At 37.5% G+C, this 19,735-nt stretch overlaps 1 protein-coding gene across 1 annotated transcript; it reads left to right on the forward strand.

The window, feature by feature from the left end:
- The first annotated feature begins 1,639 nt into the window (after positions 1–1,639).
- CCDC196 (coiled-coil domain containing 196) lies at positions 1,640–14,027 on the forward strand. Its single transcript, XM_032404615.1, is given in 10 exon segments — positions 1,640–1,717; positions 1,819–1,971; positions 3,260–3,356; positions 4,051–4,101; positions 5,757–5,834; positions 6,037–6,120; positions 6,657–6,716; positions 7,093–7,234; positions 13,266–13,324; positions 13,908–14,027. Coding segments are annotated over 10 exon segments (894 nt in total). The 5' UTR covers positions 1,640–1,667.
- The last annotated feature ends 5,708 nt before the right edge of the window (positions 14,028–19,735 follow it).

Genomic DNA, 19,735 nt, shown 5'->3' on the forward strand with positions numbered 1-19,735 from the left:
ACTCCCAGGACAACCAGTGTGAATTACATTGTGCTTCAGCTGATATGGTTGTTCTAATTTAATGTCATGTTACACTAGCTATCATACATAACTTACAAGTGACACATACTTGCTTTAGAAAAAGTATTTGTTGAGACTGCCTAAAGAGAAGTTTTGTTATAGGAGATATGTATCAGATCCAACCAGGGGCAGATCCAGGGTGTTTTGGGGACCCTGAAGTGTATATAATTTGGGGAATTCTCTCTTTCTAAATAAGAATACAAAATTGTGGATATAAAATGAGGTACGTGGCCTTTGAGAGAGGTCTGTAAAGATGAAGTACTCTGAAGTTTAAGCTTCGTTAGCCTCATATAAATGAGCTTTTTTGTATTTTGTATCACTTAGGGCATTAAACCCAAACCAACCAAAAACACACTAAAAAGTGACCACCTGACATGAGACAGGATCTCATTAAATATTACATTTAATTCTCATTCCAATCTTTTTATTTGCCATTCTCATTTTTACAAAAGTGGGACCTAAGGCTCAAAGAATTTGGTAACTTGCTCACAGTCAGCTCCCTTCTCACACTGAAGGCAAGATTCAAACCAAGATCTGACAAACTAAATCTTGTGTTATTTCCACTACAATAGTCTGCCTTTAAGGTTTCCCAAGACAGGAAGAAGTTAAGTTTCTTTGGAGGATGCCCTTAGAAGATGCCTAGAAATGCCCAGTTAATACTTGAAATTGACATGACTTAATTCACATTTGAGAGCCTCACTAAAAACACTGCCCTAAAACTGTTTTTAAAGGGCATGAAGAAACAAATGTGTAACTCTTTGAGTTATTTTCTGCTCACTAAGTTACAGAGGTGAAGAAAGAAGATCTTAGGGTCTAGGAGAAATGTGGTTCTAGCAAGGAGAGACAAATGGGGGCAGAATCAGAATCTGGAGGTAAGTGTAGAATTACAGCTTCTCAGGAAAAAGCCTGGCTGTGGAAGGACATACTTGATAGTACGGATTTTTCACAAATTATATTCTCTTGCTATGTGCCCAATATTATTCTTCCTTGCCACTGTAATATATCAAGTTTTAAAGACAGGAATAATGACAATTGGCTCATTACTCAATATTATACCCATTCCTTATATTTGCCAGTTTGGCCTCTATTTTTCAAAAATGTCTCTTAGAGGTTTTCTCTCCTTCTCCTAAGACCCTCAGAAGGTAGATGCTTTGTATTTATCTTTTCCTTACAGAATCTGGCACTGTGCCCTACAGGTAGTAGACATTTCATGTAGGTTAATTGCCATGGAAGATGGTGTTCATGAGTTAATTTTGACCAGCCACCATTTTCTAGGAATTCCATAATATAGATACGTTCTGATTCTATCCCATTCAAAGACTCCAGAATAAAATATTGGGCATTGGTTAAAGCTAAGGAAGAATTGATCAGATGTATCTAATAGTATTTTCATTCATCAAGCTATCATTGATGTTGAAGATACTTAAAAGACCTGTTGATTCTGTGGTCTTAGGGCCATTGTGACTCAAGCTGTAGCTAAAATCAGTCCAATGCAACAGGAGTTTCAAGAACAGCAACAGAAAAATGATGACTTAACTGAATGGAACAAGAAGGCACATACTTCCAAGAAGATCTCTCTATCCTTAGAGTAGAAATTTCCCTTCAAGATGACAAGTGGTTCAAACCCTTCAGGATCTTACTTGCCCTCAAAAACAAGGTGAGTCATGGACAGAAGATGCCAAGTGGTAACTATCCAGAGGGAAAAGGAGGGTCTCTATTATTAACTTAGGCTAAAGGTAAATATTATTTTTCCCACAGATGTTCCAAAATAGATGACAACTACTTGAAGGAATTGAATGAGGACTTAAAGCTAAGGAAGCAGGAACTGCTAGAGATGCTAAAACCTCTTGAAGATAAGAACAATCTCTTATTCCAGAAGTTGATGTCTAACTTAGAGGAAAAACAAAGAAGGTAAAGGCTCTCTACTCAGGGTTTCCTAGAGGGGAAAAGGCTGGAGAACTTTAATATAGAGGATTAACAATGATTATTTACATTTTTAAAAAGATTTAGACATTTAGCTATAATAGATAAAGAATTTGTAACCACAAAATCAGTGGCAAGTAATCCTTTGTTTTATTTTAGTAAAATTAAAAATGATTCAGCCCTCATATCAAGGGGCTACAGTTACTACTCTTCTTCCTTAAGATGCCCACCTAAGAAACAGAAAAGAGCCTTTAGTATTTCAGTCTATCATGGTTACACTGATAGCTCCTTATTCATGTTTGTGGAATCACTTTAGGATAGATGACTCTCTTCTTCTCATGCCAAGCAGTGAAATAGAAAAAATCTTCTGGGCCTAGGAGTCCTCTGGATTTAGGGTCTGGCTTCTCTAAATATACTAGGCAGATAAAATCTCAACTCTTATCTAGGGCACTCACTGTTCTTGAGACCCACCAACTTTGTTTCCTTTCTGGTCTCAGATAATCTCACCTTAATGGGTCTACCTTCATTCTCTACCCTTACTGTAACCATCTCAGGGAGCTCAGACTTTTGGAGAACAAAAGCCAGGCAAAAAGTTGTGGTCAAGCACCAGCTGCTTACAATGCAGAAACAAACTTCTCTTAGGGTAAGAGAACACAAAGTTTGCTTCTCTGCTTATAATTAAGGAGGAAAAAGTATAATAAACATAAACATAAGTTAATGCCTTTAAAGAATAAAGTAAATCTTTGACTTACTTGGTATTGATTCAGATTTTATTAGAAACTTCTTAATGCCTTGGATTGTATGTTGGGAACTACCATAAGGATATAAGGGGTTTCCCCAACTAACTCAAATGTCTTTTTTATAAAGAAGCAATATAAACAGAGATGAGGTAGGGCATAATTCTGGGATTTATGCTGAAGACAACAGATTCTTTGACCTCCTTCTTCACAGGGGCAAAATCATCCTTTCTACTTCAAAAGCCATAAACCAAAACATTTTTCTGAAAGGGTGAAGAAGAGCCTCACTGGCTGCTGGAGACTAAGTTTTGAGCATTATTGAACACAGAATTCATTATAAGGGACACAGCTGAGGCAAATGTTGATTGGGGATGAAACCATCCTATAGAGAACTTCTATGTCCAGAAGGAATTCTAAAACTCCTGTGATTTTAGCACCCATCTCATTCCCATGGTAGTGTACTTTCTGACTGCTTACAGAATAGTAATATTACTCTTTAGGAAATATTATGTTTTGTGATGTCTTTCTCTTCCTTCCAGTTTGCAGATCATGAGGCAGATCATGGCAGGGAAGGGGAATGAAGAATCCTCAGTCATGGAGCTCATTAAGGAAGCAGAAGAGATGAAGCAAAATCTGGTAAGAGGTTGATGGACACTCCAAGGAATGGCCTCCTGTACAAGGCTCAATTCAATTGCTATCATCAAATGTGGAAGGAAAGACAGAGAGCTCATCTCTAGCATCTAAGGCTCCAATACTCATATCTCCTTGATCTAGAAAGGAGTCAGATGAAATGTTGGGCAGACTCAGAACTAACTAGCAAAAATTCTATTTCTTTGACTTTTAAAAACTTTTCATCTAGGGGTTAGTAATACAAGCATATTAACCCTTCATATTTCATAAAGAATAGAAAATACCAAAGTAAAATAAAAGAAATAGTTTGCTCTGGGAGACTCATAAGATTTCTAAAAACCGACAAGGTAAAGGATCTTAAAAATTAGAAATTAGTGGTCTGCACCCCAGAGAAATTGCCATATGATCAGAATATCTTAAGTGTTGTGTGAAGAACTCATTTCTGTTGATATCATATTACAATTACCATAATTATAGTTATTATTCAAAATTGTTATTATTTTTGTACTATCATCATCATCAAACTCATCTCTCATGTTCCTGGATTTTGGGCTAGACTTATTTATTGCCTTCCTCTATGGTTTGCTATATACCTGCATCCCCACCCCTTTCCCCTCATTACTTAATAATTTCTTCCAACTTCACTTTAATGACTGGACAAACACGTTTCTGTTTGTTTGGTTTTTTCCCTCTCCAACAGGAAAGGAAAAACAAGATGCTTCGGAAGGAAATGGAGATGCTATGGAACAAGGTGTGCCTCTAAGGATCTCTTGATAGTATTATCTTACAGACCCTAATGAAAAGAACTTCCCTTTCCTCTTGTCCCCATTCTCATTTGTCATGTCCCTGCTTCCACCCATGCCTCATTCCAATCCATTCTTTGCACAGCAGCCAAAGTGGTATTTTTGAAACAATCAAATCATGTCACTTTCCTTATGGAAACCATTTATAGCTGCTCCTTATTGTGGCAAAATATGGCTGTTGCCTACCTCTCTCCTCTCAAAGAAGTCCTCTCCTTACTTTCTATGCAATCACCACACTGGCCTCCTTGTGGATTCTCAAACATGCCAAGACCTTTCCTATCTCAAGGCTTTTGCTCTTGTTTTATCCCTGGCCTGTAATACTATTTTCTTTTGGTTGGCTCATTCTCATCCTTCAGGTCTCTGCTTAAATGTCACCTCCTCGGGGAGGCCCTCCTTGTTTACTCCATCTAAAATAGGGCACCCCTCTCTTACTTTCTATTATAGAACCCTATTCATATCCTCCATAGCACTCTTTATAATTAAGCTTATTATTTTTACTTTTTTATTATTATTATTTTACTTGTTTCTTGTCTCCCTGACCCCCTCTGGAATACAACCTCCTCCAGTTTCTTGATTGCTTTGTTCATCTCTGAATCCCTAGCATGTAGCACAATGCTTGGAACATAGTAGACAATCAATAATTGTAAGTTGAAAGAATGAATGTATGAATATATAATTCTAATTCTCCTATGATTTTGCAATGATCACTTCATTGTTTAAAACATAATAATAGGGCCTTTTGCTGGGAAACCATATGGGGGGTGGAAATTCCTTTGTGGACTAAGTCCTTGAGATCCATGTGCTTTTTCACAGACTATAAAACTAGAAGAACAGATTGTGTCTTGCAATATAAACAGTGTGTGGTGTGATCTCTGACTGTTTTTTTCATCTGACCTTTCCACAAATAATCAGGATAGCATCAAGCCCTGCATCTTGACCTGAGATCTAGTCCTACTTCTCAGAGGCAGCTACAAATCAGTTCTATGAATTGTCAGTTTTAGTTCTTGAGTTTTTGAGTCCTTGTGATAAGAAATGTGCCAGCACAAATCCTCTATCAAAATCCAGCTTCTCCAAAGCTCCCAAAAGATTTTTTATAAGCGATGTCCACATTTATTAGCTAGTGATTGGCTTTCCCTACTCATAATTTTAGACATTGAGAAATGGAGAGAGAACGGTATGCCCAGTGGTTAAGAACATAGGCTTCAGAGTCTACAAGATCTGGTTCAAATTCTTCTAAACAAATGACTTAGCCTCTCCAAATCTCTTTTCTCATTTATGAAATGGAAATAAAAATAGTCCTATGAGGGTTAATTGAGAAAGTTTATAATGTAGTAAAGTACTGTAAATAAGTAATGTGTAAGTAGCTTACAGTAGTGATGGCATATAATAAGTGTACGTTAATAGATTTTATTATTATAAGGTATACTCAAGACCAAATGGAAGGGCTTGTTCCATTCTGAACCCCATGTGGTAGAACACTTTTCATGTTGAACCCTGACAGGTTGCTGACTGGCAGAAACCAAAAGCTTTGACTTATGTTGGTTTTCCACTTCCCTCACTAATTCCCACTAATTTAAAGCTTTGCCAAAATGTCTCTCTACAGACATTCGACACAGAAGAACTTGGTGGTCAACAAAAAGCACCGCAGATAAAAAACAAAGCAGACTTGCAGGACGGGAAGGCAAGTGGACTATAGAGCACTTAGAATTTCAAGGTTGTTGATGCCACATTGCTGGAAACAGCCTGTTGACAATCAGGGCTAATTTGGGTAGGCAGATAGTTAGGATTTGGGCCTTTAGGTTATGTTGGATTTACTGACTGCTGAGACACTGCATTTCTTTTCTGGGACTTTCTATTCCTTTAGCTCTCTTCTTTTACCCCAGGTTCCCCAAACCCCCTCATCACCTAGGAAGACCAAAAATGAACTGGAGCCATCATGTGCAGAGAAAGTGAAGGAGAAAAGGAAGGTAGTGTGATCTTTCTGAATGGTAGTAGCTTTTAGAGCTGACAGATTAAAATTTTTAATGTAGCAGTAATCTGTCTAAATTACAGTGTGCTTCTGAACTGATACAAATTTGATAGGAAATCTGGTTCCCTTGGGATATTATATTTGAGTTAGAGTGACACTGCAAATTTCTGGGAAATCACGTTAGTGGGGGCAAAGTAGGAGAAACTATACCAACAATGACAACTCAACAGTAACTATGTGATGTCAAAATAATAGCTAATTTGTTTTTGAACATTTATTTAGAAGTATTACGCTTGTATCTAATCTTCCCACAACAAACTTTTTCAGAGAAAATGATTCTATTAATTTAGCCTTCAGTATTTGGAGCGATGGATTATAAAGGTGAGGCCCTACTAAAAGGACTAAAGAGTTGAAACCAATTTATTAGTGAATCTATGACACTGTGCTTTTGCTATAAAGTCTTTGCAGCATATTGAGAACACTGATTTCTGATCTCAATTTACTTTGTCACCCAGAGGCTCTTTCTTCCACCAGGAAAAGCAACAGAGGAAAATGGAATGGGTCAGGTACCAGGAACAAGCCAACATCCTTCAGGTACTAAGATCTTCCAAAGTTGAACATGGGATGCAATTTCATTCAGACAATGTAAAGTTTTTTAGTTTTGTAATATTCATCCCAATTCCCTCATCTGGATTACCAATTATTCTGCTAAAAGAAAATGTTTCATGGGGAGATAGCTGCAGAGACCTGTCTCCAGCTTCACATTGAATAACTTAAATACATTTTCCCCCCTATAGTCTTAGTTTTGTTCTATTTGAAATGGGGGGGGGGAATCACAAATACTTTCTGCCCAGCTTTAAAGACTGAACATGATGGGATGATTTTAAACTTCTGAGTAAAAAGGATCAGGTTACAAGTGCTTTAGAGAAGCCAGTACTGTATGAGTAGTTGTGAAAATGTTGTCTTGTAGAATGACTTTAATGGCAAAGTGATTGAGCTGAGAATTGAAGCCTTGAAGATCTACCAGAAGGCCAATGACCTGAAATTACCCCTATACTTACAGCAGAATTTGGAACCAAAGCAAGCATATTTTAATCTTCCTGGGTCCTGAGGTAGGTGGAGTATCATAGGTACACAGTTTGAGGTTTTATTTTATTTTACAGTGAAAATTCCATTACTTACGAAGTGATCAACACAATGCCTGGCACACCATAAGTTAAATGTTAGTAGTGATCTAATAAATTTTATCACTATCATTATTATTACTCAGAAGCTCTTGTAAAATAAGGATTCCTCTGGAGGAAATGAAATTTTCTTTTGTAAAGACTAAGTTACATATTATGTACTTAGTATACGTAGTTGGTACAAAGTTGACCCCTGAAAAAATATTAGTTTCCTCCCCACTTGCACCCCTTTCCTAGGAATTATTGTGGTTTGATCTCATGAATCTTGTTGGAATAGACTCTGCTACTTCAGAACAGAAAGCCAAAGAGATAGACTTCTGACAATGGTTGTGAGTTTCACCAATCCAGATATTCCTCTGAGATTTTCAGCATTTGCCCCCAAAGAATTTATGGCATCATTAGAGGAAATTGTATAGTTTACCATAAAAAAATAAAGGAATGGCTTCTGAGGGGCAGAAGAAAGAGTTCTTAAATTTTCAGGGATCTATGAATCTGAAATCTATATTTTAAAGAGAACACATTCAATGAGAAATCATGGTTAGGGGATGACAATATTTTATCAGTAACAGTATCAGTATGTATATCTCTCATTTCTTTTTTTTTAGATTTTATTTTAATTTATTCATTTGAGAGAGAGAGCTCCAGAGCTTGAGAGAGCAAGAATAGAGAGGAGGGGGAGAAGCAGATTCCCTGCTGAGCAGGGAGCACAATGCAGGGCTCCATCCCAGGACTCTGGGATCATGACCTGAGCCGAAGGCAGACGCTTAATCAACTGAGCCACCCAGGTGCCCCTGTATATCTCTAATTTCTTCTCAATCTTATTCCATAAAGGGCTTGAACAGCAGATAAAATCACACACAGCACATAAGATTAAATAAATAGATGAGTAAATCAGGCCAAAGGAAAAATAAGTTGAAGTCAGGTAAATACATGAAAATGTATAATGAAAGTACTATATAGTTGGTAGAAGCAGGCTTCAAACTTGGTTCTGGATTTCCCAGAAAAAGAAACATGGATTTACGGTGTCCACAAAATAATAATAAATCAATTGCTCAAGAATATAGCTTTTACTAGTACTGAGACCAGAGAGAAATTTCTCCTCCATGGAGACGGGACATTCTATATGTGTTATAGTAGCTAATGTTCTCAATAATATTTCTAAAATGAATTCAGAATCTAAATTTTCTAGGTTGTTTCTTATCTTTTTGTTGGCACAATCTAATAAAAAAATATTAATTTGAAATTTTTAAAAAGCAATGGGTCAGTTCAAGATGATTTGGTCCAGGTACATAGCACTGTCAGTCTAACTTGACTCATATATAAAATTTACAAAATCTAGAAGGCTGGATCGACCATCCATCCTTTAGCCAGTGTTCTACTTATATTTTTTCTTTCTTTTTTTTTTAAGATTTTATTTTTAAGTAATCTCTACACTCAATGTGGGGCTTGAACTTATGACCCCAAGATCAAGAGTCACATGCTCTATAGACTGAGCCAGCCAGGCAGCCCCCCCCCCACACACACACTTATATTTTTTCTTTTAACTGTTGTTTTGATTGGAATTGGACAGCAGAAAGCTTGAGATTTTCTTCTCAAACAAGAACCTAGAATACAATCAGAAGCAATAATAAGTCATTAAGGAATAAATTAAAAAGCTGGAGGAGAGGAGGGTACAAGGAGGACAGATCCTTGTTTTACTTTGTTTAAAATTAGCTGAAGGTCATCTCAAGGGATCTTAGAGTAGGGAGTTAAAAATCTTTTAGCTCCAGATTCAAATCAAGCCAAGATTAGTAAATAGTGAAGGGTTCCATTCGATTCAGTCACCTTAGGGGATTTCTTTTTTCCCAGTACACTGGATCTTTGAAATTTGGACTAGGACAACCCACACATCAGTACTCTCTTTTCTCTTCTCTCCTCTTATGCTTCTGGAGAGTTAAGTGATAGGGCACTAAATTTCTAGGTACCACCAATGCAAGTAGCCGCAGGCATGTGTGACCCACTGGTCCCGTGCTTTATTGATTGTGCATTCACTGAACACTGATTACAGGCCAGTTTCATTTTCTAACACACACATATACAAAATCTTTGGGTTTGTTTGAGCCTAAGTGGATCTGAGTCCTAGATTTTGGTTATCTTGACCTATTTGTTTGATTATTGAAAAGAAAACAGAAGCATTAGTTTTCTTCATAGAGGAATTTTTAAAGTAATTATGTTAAGATTAACATTACCAACAGTGATATGACAGGGAGGCGGTTTAGTGGTGCTCATGTTTCCCAATTTCTGTGTCACTTGGTCTGTTGTTTTCAATATATTCTGTTTAGATTGACTTCTTTAATTTCTTAAATGCATCCCTGGAAAATAAAATTAATATCACTGTTTTCAATGAAAAACCAATATAGCTTTCCATAATCGAAAGTAAACTTAATAAGGATACTGAAAAACAAAATTTTAATGTTCTAACCAGATGCTAAAGCCTGAGGTCTGTTTTATCTTTATTAGGAAGTGAGATTAGCAAGATGTAGAGAGTTTTAAAGAAAACCAGCAACAAACTGAAACTTTCTCCTTGAGGCCATAAAATTTGAAGAATTGAAAAGGGAGTAATTGTTTCACTGTGGTTTATAGTGTTTAATGCTGTGTTCTAGCACCTCCTAAATTTATCTCAGTTGCCACTCAAAATCATCTTGCCATCAAATTTTTGGAAACAGTATTTTAATGGCAAAAGCACTGCATTTAGAGTCAGGTATATGAGTTGCAGGCCTTATTCTGAAGCTAAACAGTTAAATAACCTGGGCAAGACATTTAGTTTCAGTTTTTTTCTTTGCCTAAAACAATCAAAACATACTATAGAGCATGTTGAAAGCATGTGGTTTTGTGTAATGCTCACGATGACTCTGTGGAGTAGGTATCATAAAACAAGAAACTAGTTCAGAGAAGCCAGGCTTCTGATTCTGTATCTAAAGGTCACCTTCTAGAATGTGCAGAAAATGGCAGTGTTGAAGTATGGGATGTCTCATGACTCTTCCACCTCTAAAGGCTATGATTTAAATCCAAACTTATCCCTGTTTAATGTATAATACTCCCAATGAAGACTCATACTCCCTAAGGGTAATTTGGTCAGTAATAAAACAGTTCAAAATGGGTTGACAGTTTGTAATTCTACATTTATCCCAGTAGGTGGCACCAATCACATCCAGGCTTCTAGTCTACAAATAGTGGTAATTCAGGAACCCTGATATACTGTGGGAGAGATTGGTCTTCTATTACCCTTAGGACAAAATGTGCTACATTTATATATCAAATGAAAAAAATTATTGATGTTTTCTGCCATGATCTGTTGCACTGAGGTGTATTACTGGCAGCCTTGGTTAGACCTTACTAAACTCAGTATTCTGCTGTACAATCCTTACCTGTTATTCTACTCCTTGAACTACAGTTCCCTCCATTCCAAAAACATCCACTGTCCACTTCCTTCACAATCCCTAATACTGTTTCTTTCCACCACAGATAAATCGGGTAATCGGGACACTGAATTATAAAATGAGTTGAGCAATTATACAAGGTGGTGATTTTTTGAAGTTTAAGTACTTAATAATGTTCCTAGATACGGTCCATTTTCCTCCAGTCTCAAAAGAATTGAATTTCACAAACCTGTCTTAAAGGGTGAAATGTAGTTTTGGACATACCTCCCCGCAAATCCGGGTACAGGTCCTTCTGTTCTGCACATTTCCAAGTAAAGGAAAGGTTTCTCCCACTGCTCTTTGCCAAGAATCCTTCCTCCCGCATCACCTGTCCTGTGTGCTGGTTGGCTGGGTTGCAGTAGTATGAACTATTTGGTTGGCAAAACACAAACCTGTGTTAATATTAGTTTGTTACACTTTAAGCAATCCCTACTTGCAAATTCTCTTGAGCCCCTGGTTATAGCATTACCATTGTCAGTCTAATCTGTTTGGCATACTGCCTCACCTAGTCTTACAGAAGAGAAAAACATTTTACACCGAGTGTGTGCCTTCTGGGGACGGGTCACATTTGAAGGTGTAAATTTACAGTGTAAAATTACAATTTGACCCAGGCTGTGTAACAGCCCTTCCCTGGCTTCTGTAGAGTCAAGAGAACAGTTCGTGGCCTTTGGCATCCACCTATCTTAAAGAGTACAGGCAAGAAGTAATCTTTAAATTCAGCTGAATTTCCCATCATGCCTGCTGGTAGTTTAAAGAAGAAGTTTATCTTCGGTAATAATGTAACTGACGATAAGACATTTGATTCTGACACTTCGTTTTTCTCCTCCCCTCCCCCTCCCCCCACCAAACTCATCCTCTTGGCATTTTTTTGAGCTCTTTTGAGAAGAAGCTGAAGGTTGGATGTGATTATTTTGCTACACTTATAAATTCAGATGAAAGCCCAGTGAGGTGGGAAATGAATATTCTTGAGACCTTATTTATTCTCTAACTCCCTCCTTTCCCAAAGCAAGTCATTCTTCCTGGCTTTAACCTTTACTTCACTTTAGTATGACTCTTCCTGATGGCTGAAATATACTTCAGTAGGTGCTGCTGAAAGGAAAATAGTAGTGTTAAGTTAAAAGGCTCAAAGGCAGGGGTGGAAACCCACAGTTAACTTGAATCTGGGTCCTTGATAAATAGTAACGCTCTCAAATACAGGCTTTTTAAAGCTTTGAGGCAACCTGAACTTTTTGAATGTCAAAATTAGGTTTATGGTTTGTAGTGCTATGTAATAGTTACTATAGTAACTAATAGAAGGTTATGAAGTTAATTTCTAAACTAAGTCGTTTTTTTACTTCCTATAAAACCCCACAGAGGGATGTCTGGGTGGCTCAGATGGTTAAGCGTCTGTCTTCGGCTCAGGTCATGATCCCAGGGTCCTGGGATCAAGCCCCGCATTGGGCTCCCTGCTCCGCGGGGAGCCTGCTTCTCCCTCTGCCTGCCACTCCCCAAGCTTGTGCTCTCTCTCTGAGACAAATAAGTAAAATCTTTAGAAAAAATAAATAAATAAAACCCCACAGAAGCCCAGGGGGAGAATAAAATTCTTCTTTCCTAAATATAAATTCTGAAGGTTGAAAAAAATAAACTGTACCTTTATTAATATTATGATTATTTCAATGAGTGACAATAGCTTCCAAAGTTTTTTATATTACACGCTTAGGAAATTTGGCAGGATTGTTAGGATTGGGTTGTCATATTTAGCAAATAGAAAGAGGATGCTCAGTTAAATTTGAATTGCAGATAGTTAACTTTTTAGTATAAGTGTGTCTTAAACATTTCATGGGACATACTTACACAAAAAATTATTTGGTTTTTATTGAAATCCAAATTTAACTGGGTATCCTGGCAATCCTGACCTAGGACAAACTCCCTACAGAGCCTGTTTTGCACCCTCCAATTCTTCCTTTTTCCCCTTTTTATTGGCTCCCTTCTCCTTCTCTATCTCAGCCTATGCCTGTCATTCTCTCTGCCTCCTCTTTTTTGTCCCCACACCCACCTTTATCTTTTTTTTTTTTTTTTTTGTTCTCCACTATCCACAATTGGCCATTTTTATGGAATATGTATCTGGGTTATCTGAGGATATATATATATATGATTTATCATCCCATTTCTTCATTTACAAGTTGTATTAAAAGTACAGTTTTGTAGGTTCTCAAAGAAAATTGTTTCTACTTGCATATAATCCTCAAATGATTTCCTTCTGCCTGTGAGACATGAGCCCTTAGCTGAAAAAGGTTTGCCATTCCAACTTTAAAAATACTGCTTGAAGTTATCTTCTAAAACAACAGTTAGAAAATCCACGTTAATGCTAATACCAGAGTCATTCCTACAGTGATGCAAGGATATGTTATGCAACATGTGATGAATGTTAGTAGCTTTGCAACTCAAAATTAAACCAGGTTTTGTTTTGTTTTGTTTTTTTCCTCAAAGAAAGCTCCCGTTTTCCTAATGTTTCCCACCAGGTACTGTAAGTACTACAACGACAGGCAGAACAACTACCAGCAAACATGAATCTAATGTGGTAAGAATTACTTTCATTTTCAAAATTATTTTAAAGGCTTGCATAGGTAGTGGGTATAGATTTTTGGAATTTTTAAATTTATTTAAAGATTTATTTATTTCAGAGAAAGGCGGGGAGGGGCAGAAGGAGAGGGAGAGAGAGAGAATCCTAAACAGACTCCTCACTGAGTGTGGAACCCTACATGGGGCTAGATCCCATGACCTGAGATCATGACCTGATCCAAAATCAAAAGTCAGCTGCTCAACCAACTGAGCCGCCCAGGTGCCCCTGGATTTATTTTTACTTTATTTATTTATTTGAGAAAGAGAGAGAGAGAGAGAGCATGAGCAGGGGGGAGAGGCAGAGGGAGAGGGAGAAGCAGGCTTCCCACTGAGCAAGGAGCCCCATTCGGGACTCCATCTCAGGACCCTGGGATCATGACCTGAGCCAAAGGCAGATGCTTAACGACTGAGCCGCCCAGGCACCTCTGGAATTTATTTTTTAATACATTCTAATTTAATATTTTTAGGGGATTTGCAGAGTGAGTGCCAGGGCACTTGATGTTTTAGCTGTTTTTTGCTTTTTTTCCTCCTCTATGTTGTAGAGAATTCTTGAATCAAAGACCTACACAGAACAACAAGGAACTAAAGGAAGTCACTTTGATGATGTAGGAGAGATGCTCTTGTTTCTGAGGTCACTGCCAGATGAAGCTCTGAAGGATTAGAAGGCTTTCACTCCATTTGCTTTGGCCAGATTTAAAGTCTAGGCACAGCCATTTGTGTTAATTAAAATCTCTCAAACCTTTGCTTTAGTGCTGTTTACTATGTCCCCACCAAATTGGGTTTAAATGCAGGTTAGATGCTTGACCTTAAGTATGTCAGGAATTTCGTCATTTAGGGATTGGAAAACAGTCTCTGATTATTTTGATAGCTCTTGATTTTGAAATGACTAGATTCAAACCACATTGTATATTGTTAACAAGTCCATAAAAGGCTGTTCCCCTCCACCTTTGAAATGTTTCATTCTGGGCAGATCCATCACTAACATATAAGCAAAAGTAGGTACAAAATAAGGAAAATTATAAGCTATACAGTTCTCTTACTCTCTCACCTACCTTGTCCACCTGCCCTGATGATTCTGTCTCCTACTTATCTTTTCCTTGAATACCTTCTACCTTCCTATCTTCAACCTACCACTGTTTTAGTTCAGGCCATCTTTCCTGCCTAGATTACCACAGCCTCTTAATTGGTTTTCCCACTTCTAGTCCCTCTAACCCTACCTTCCACACCACCTAAAGAGGTGCTTTTCTAAAAGAGAAATGAGATCATGTCTCTTCCCTCCTGGTTTTCCACTGACTTTAGTATAAAGTCCAAACTCCTTCACAGACCATAATGATCTGCCTCCTGCCTATGTCCCCAGTCTCCTCTTTCACTGTATCTCCCTTTGCTCAGGTATACGACATTGAGCTCAACAGACCTATTTACAATTCCCCTGATGTACCATGAGGTCTATTATCTCCATGCCTCTGCACAAAGTTGATTCTTCTCTCCTTGTCTGTGCATTATCATTTGTCCTTAGGGCTGAGTTTGGTGCCCTTCTCCTATCCCAGTGATTTTCAATCCTAATTCTTATACTAGAATCTCTTTGGGAGTTTTTGAAAATACCAATTCACTGGGCCCCTCCCTTAGATCATTTAAATCAAGATCTCTTAGGGATAGGGCAAGAGCATCTGTATTTTTTAAAAGCTCCTCCAGAAATTCTTATGCACAGCCAGGTTTGAGAATCACTGTTCCAGGCTGTCTTGGCTTTATCATAACACTTAATGAATTATATTGCAATTTCTTATTTGTTTACCCAGTTATCTCCCTCACCAGATTGTGAACTCTTTGAGGCCCAGGACTATGTCTTACTCATCTTTTCATTTTGACTACCTAACAGCACCTGGGGTTAGATAGAGGCTCAGATATTGCATAAGGCCTCAGCCAGGTTAATAGCAAAGTACCAGGGTCTCTTGATACCTTGTCTTGTGTCAGTTTGGATCATACTGTAGTTCCTGAGTTCTCCAGATCTTTTCTTTGCTCTTAAGTTGTCATTAATTTCCTATATCATGTCAATACGGGGAAAGTTGATTTGTTACAAAACATTTCCGAGTCTGTAGGAACTCCTTGTATGTGCTGGTAATGAGCAAAGTAAGACAACCAATTAAAGATTTTCTTTCCCCCAAGGTTAATTTAAATCTGTAAAGATGTATTTTAAAATGTAATTTTGGACTTGAAAAGGTTTACATGAAATCACAGAATTTGGGTATTAGAAGGAACTTTAAATAAGTATGAATTTCTTTCATTTTATAGAAGGGGAAACTGGAGTTCAGATATGTTGAAAGAGTGTCCAGAGTCCCACAGTTAATTGGGGATGTTAACAGTTTAGGCTGATTACCAGAGCCTAGGTATTCTTACTACCAGTTCATATTCCAATCTAATTCATATCTTTCCTTTCTGGGCCACAAGAATAACAGGTTTGGCAGCCCTGAAATGATTAGTTTCATGTTCTCCCAACTGAATTAGCTGAGTATGTAATCCATGTTCTGTTTCAAGAAAGCCACCTCTGTACTTATTTAGTCCTTGTACACTTCAGCAGTCCTGAGAGACTTTTCAAGTCATTTGAATTAGACAGAGCAATGAGAGCTAAAGTCAAGAATATAAAATCTCACTGTACACTCACTACTTAAATAAGTCATTTAATTTCAGGGCCTTAGATTCCCAATTTTAAAACTGGATTGAGAGAGCATCATTCAAATGTTTTAAAATCATATGTGTGTGTTTTGTTTGTTTGGCATTCAATAGGTTTAGTATGTGACCTTTCCCCCCTATTTTCTTCATTAAGTAAGACATGAAATAAACTAGCTGCTAGGAGAAATTTGTAACTTCTTAGAAAAAGAATCATTTGCTATTTCCAAAGTATTGAAATTGTATGTTTACTGTCAGTCAGGCTTATCATCTTTCCCTCCAATGCTCCACATCTTTCAGTTTCTTCAAAACACAAAATGGAAATATCGTAGCCTTTTATCTTACTTTATCTGTAAGACTTCACACTGGACTCTGACATGCCCTTATATAGCAATGCAAAGTTATCATTTGGGTTGGCTGGTTGTGGGTATCTGCGTTTTGATAAATCCAGGATATGGATCTCAGCTTTGTGGGTACAAATTTATTTGGTCAACTTACCCAACAGATCAGAGACTCATTCTAGCTACTCAAACTCCCAAGACAATCACTGATAAACCAAATTAATTTAAATTACACAGATGGCTATACCTTCCAAGGTGGTTGGAATATGTCTATATGTAGGCCATTCCCATTTCAGAATCAAATTATTAGGGAAGCTGAATTAGCAATAAGAAAGTATTGGTGGAATTGAAACATTATTACAGTTTTATGTACACTCGTAATGTTCCAATTATGTTTCTCTGAGAATAAAACCTCTGATCCTTGACTGTACTTGGGAGATACTTTTCAGTTTTAACCTCAACTGAGAAAAACTTTGTCCCATTAGCAATACAATTACAATACAAGCCATAATGTTGGGTAGTACTATTTTTGTAGCTACTCTTATTTATTTTACCTTGACTTCTGAGCTATTCAGGGAATATTTGCTAACATTTCACCTCCAAAAGTTATCTTTTTGCCATGACCACAATTGATTAGTAGTGTCTGTTATACTGCTTTCCTAAATGAAATAAGGCCAACAGCAGCCTGATTGATACTTTCATCTTTAGTCTAGAATTGCAATCACCAAAGAGACAACTGACAATATGCAAGAATATTGCCTTATGCTTTTAGATCCAGGCAGAAAATCCAGCTTCAGTATTTCTTATGTGAACTGTGGCCACTTTAGATGGTGTCTTCTTTATAGGCAGAGGCTTCTGCAATCTGTCCCATGCCAAGGCAAATTTCTAACAGCCCCTCTGGCCCCATGGGAGGAGCCTGTGTTGCTCACAATTCAAAGTCCCTATTGCTTCATACGTTCTGTATTTAATCATCAGATATTAGGAAATGTGAAGAGAACAAGGTTCCATGTTGGAAAGGGATACTTGCTCTGCAACAAATCAATCCCACAGCAGGAGATATACAGGCAGATAAATATGAAATGTAATAATCACATGGTAAAATGAGTGGTCCTGAAAAATCTATCATCTCTGCTTCTTTCACATATTCATTTATGCTTCTTAACATCTCAAACCTTTATTTAAGATTCACTTTAAGCTAAAACACTGATAAATATTCTTATAAACCATTTTTCCTCCAATCATTGGTCAACCTAGGACAAAATGAGGTTACTTAGGCTAACAAAATAATTTTCTTTCCTTTTTAAAAATATTTTTCCTTTTGTATATTGCTTTTATAGAGACAAATATATTTTCCTAGGGTAGCTGGACCTTAAGCTATGTTTGATTACATGAAAACCAATTAATAATAACTTAGGAAAAGGATGATGTTTTCGATTTTTTTAGAAGTTCAAAACTTAAACTCAATCCATGTCAGTTTTCAAACTTGGGAATATCTTTTTTATTAATTTTATTTATTTGAGAGAGAGGGAGTGCATACAAGCAGTGGGGAGGGGCAGAGGGACAGGGAGAAGCAGACCCCTGCTGAGCTTGATCCCAGGACCCTGAGATCATGACCTGAGCCGAAGGCAGACGCTTAACCGACTGAGCCACCCAGGCACTCTGGGACTATCTTTTCTTGACTTGTGTATACTGAATCCTAAAACCTGAAGGACTTGTAGACAGAGCCCCTTTAAAAAATCAAATAACTTCTAGGCACTTAATGCTACTTTTCTATTTAACAAATCTCACTCTCCTTTTTCTTACCTAATAATTCCTTCCTCTTCTACCAATTACTGTCCTCCTCACCTATGGTCTACCCTTTCTTTGAATTAAGGAGGGAGGAAAACCAGTGCTTTCTTTAGAAATCAAACTTTTTCCCTCCTTGCTTCCTTCTTTTATCAGATGAGCAGACATGTAAGTAAGTGGTGATCTTCTGTAAATTGTCATGACACACTGGGAAGTGCTTCTCTATCTTCTGAATATTAACAGAAGACAATGTCAGTGGTATTAAAGGTATAAATTAGAGCCCTCAGAAAAGAATAAAATCTGTAGTAATGGTGGAGATAGGAGTCTGTAAGAAGAGTTGAAGAACTAACTGCTGATCTATCAAGGTACTACCTTTATATATGGTACCTAGATCCATCCTCCCTTGGTCTTAGCCATTTGGTAGGGCTCAGATGATCCTCATGCTCTGGATGAGTACATGACTGAGGCCTAACCAGTCAGGTTAACTTGCCTTAGTAAGTGGGGACATGACCTAGTTCTATGGTTCTCAACATTTTGGTCTCAGGAGCCCTTTACACCCTTACAAATTATTGAGGACTCCCAAGAACTTTTAAGTAGGTTTTATCTATCAATATTTAGCAAACTTTTTTTTTTTTTTTTTTTTTAAAGAGAGAGAGTGGTGGGTGGGGGGAGAGGGAAAGGGAGAGAGAGAATCTTAGGCAGGCTCCATGCCCAGTGCAAAGCCTGACACAGGGCTTGATCTCACAACCCTGAGATCATGACCTGAGCTGAAATCAAGAGTCAGATGCTTACCCAACTGAGCCACCCAGGCACCTCTAAAACCTTTTTAATATAAAAATATATAAACACACATTCTATTAGCTGTCAGAGTGATGATATCATTATATATAATTTAGCCTCTGGAAAAATTCCACCATATCTAATGAGGAAATGAGAGTGGAAAGACAAATAATGCCTTAGTATTAGTATGAAAATATTTCTGACCTTGAAGACCCTCAAGAAAGGGTCTTGGGGTCTCCAGGTATCCCCAGACAAACTTGAAAACTACTGATCTAAATTATTGCTTAGAGAAAACAATACCAACTTTGCCACCAGGTAGGGAGAATCAATATGAGAAGTAAGACAACAAAGGAGAAAGCATAGCTGAAAGATTTTGATGACATGGTTTCAGATCCTGAATCTAGCCAACCCTGAAGCTATATACATGTCTGGAATTCATAGCTGTATGAGCCTTTTGGTGTAAGCTAGGATCAGTCACTTGTAACCAAAATGTTCTCATACATCTGGATTTCCAGCTGGGGACCTCAGAGGAAGAGAGCAAGGGTGAGAAAAATACAAAGGACCAGGGCACAAAATTATTCAAGCAGAAATCTGGGCAGCAAAAATATAATATCAAAAGCCCAAGGAAAAGTTAGAATTTATTTTTATAAACATGGCAGACATTGGAAAACATTGTCCTAATTATTCTCAAATAAGTGCCATCAAATTCTGTGGACAACTGTGGTGGCTCAGCTTCATTAAAAGACAACAAAGGCATCAAAACTAACAGCAAAATGTCAATTTCATTAGTAGGAATGTAT

Source organism: Phoca vitulina, unplaced genomic scaffold, assembly GCF_004348235.1.
Source record: "Phoca vitulina isolate PV1807 unplaced genomic scaffold, GSC_HSeal_1.0 scaffold7, whole genome shotgun sequence".
In the NCBI taxonomy this organism is placed as follows: Eukaryota; Metazoa; Chordata; class Mammalia; order Carnivora; family Phocidae; genus Phoca; species Phoca vitulina.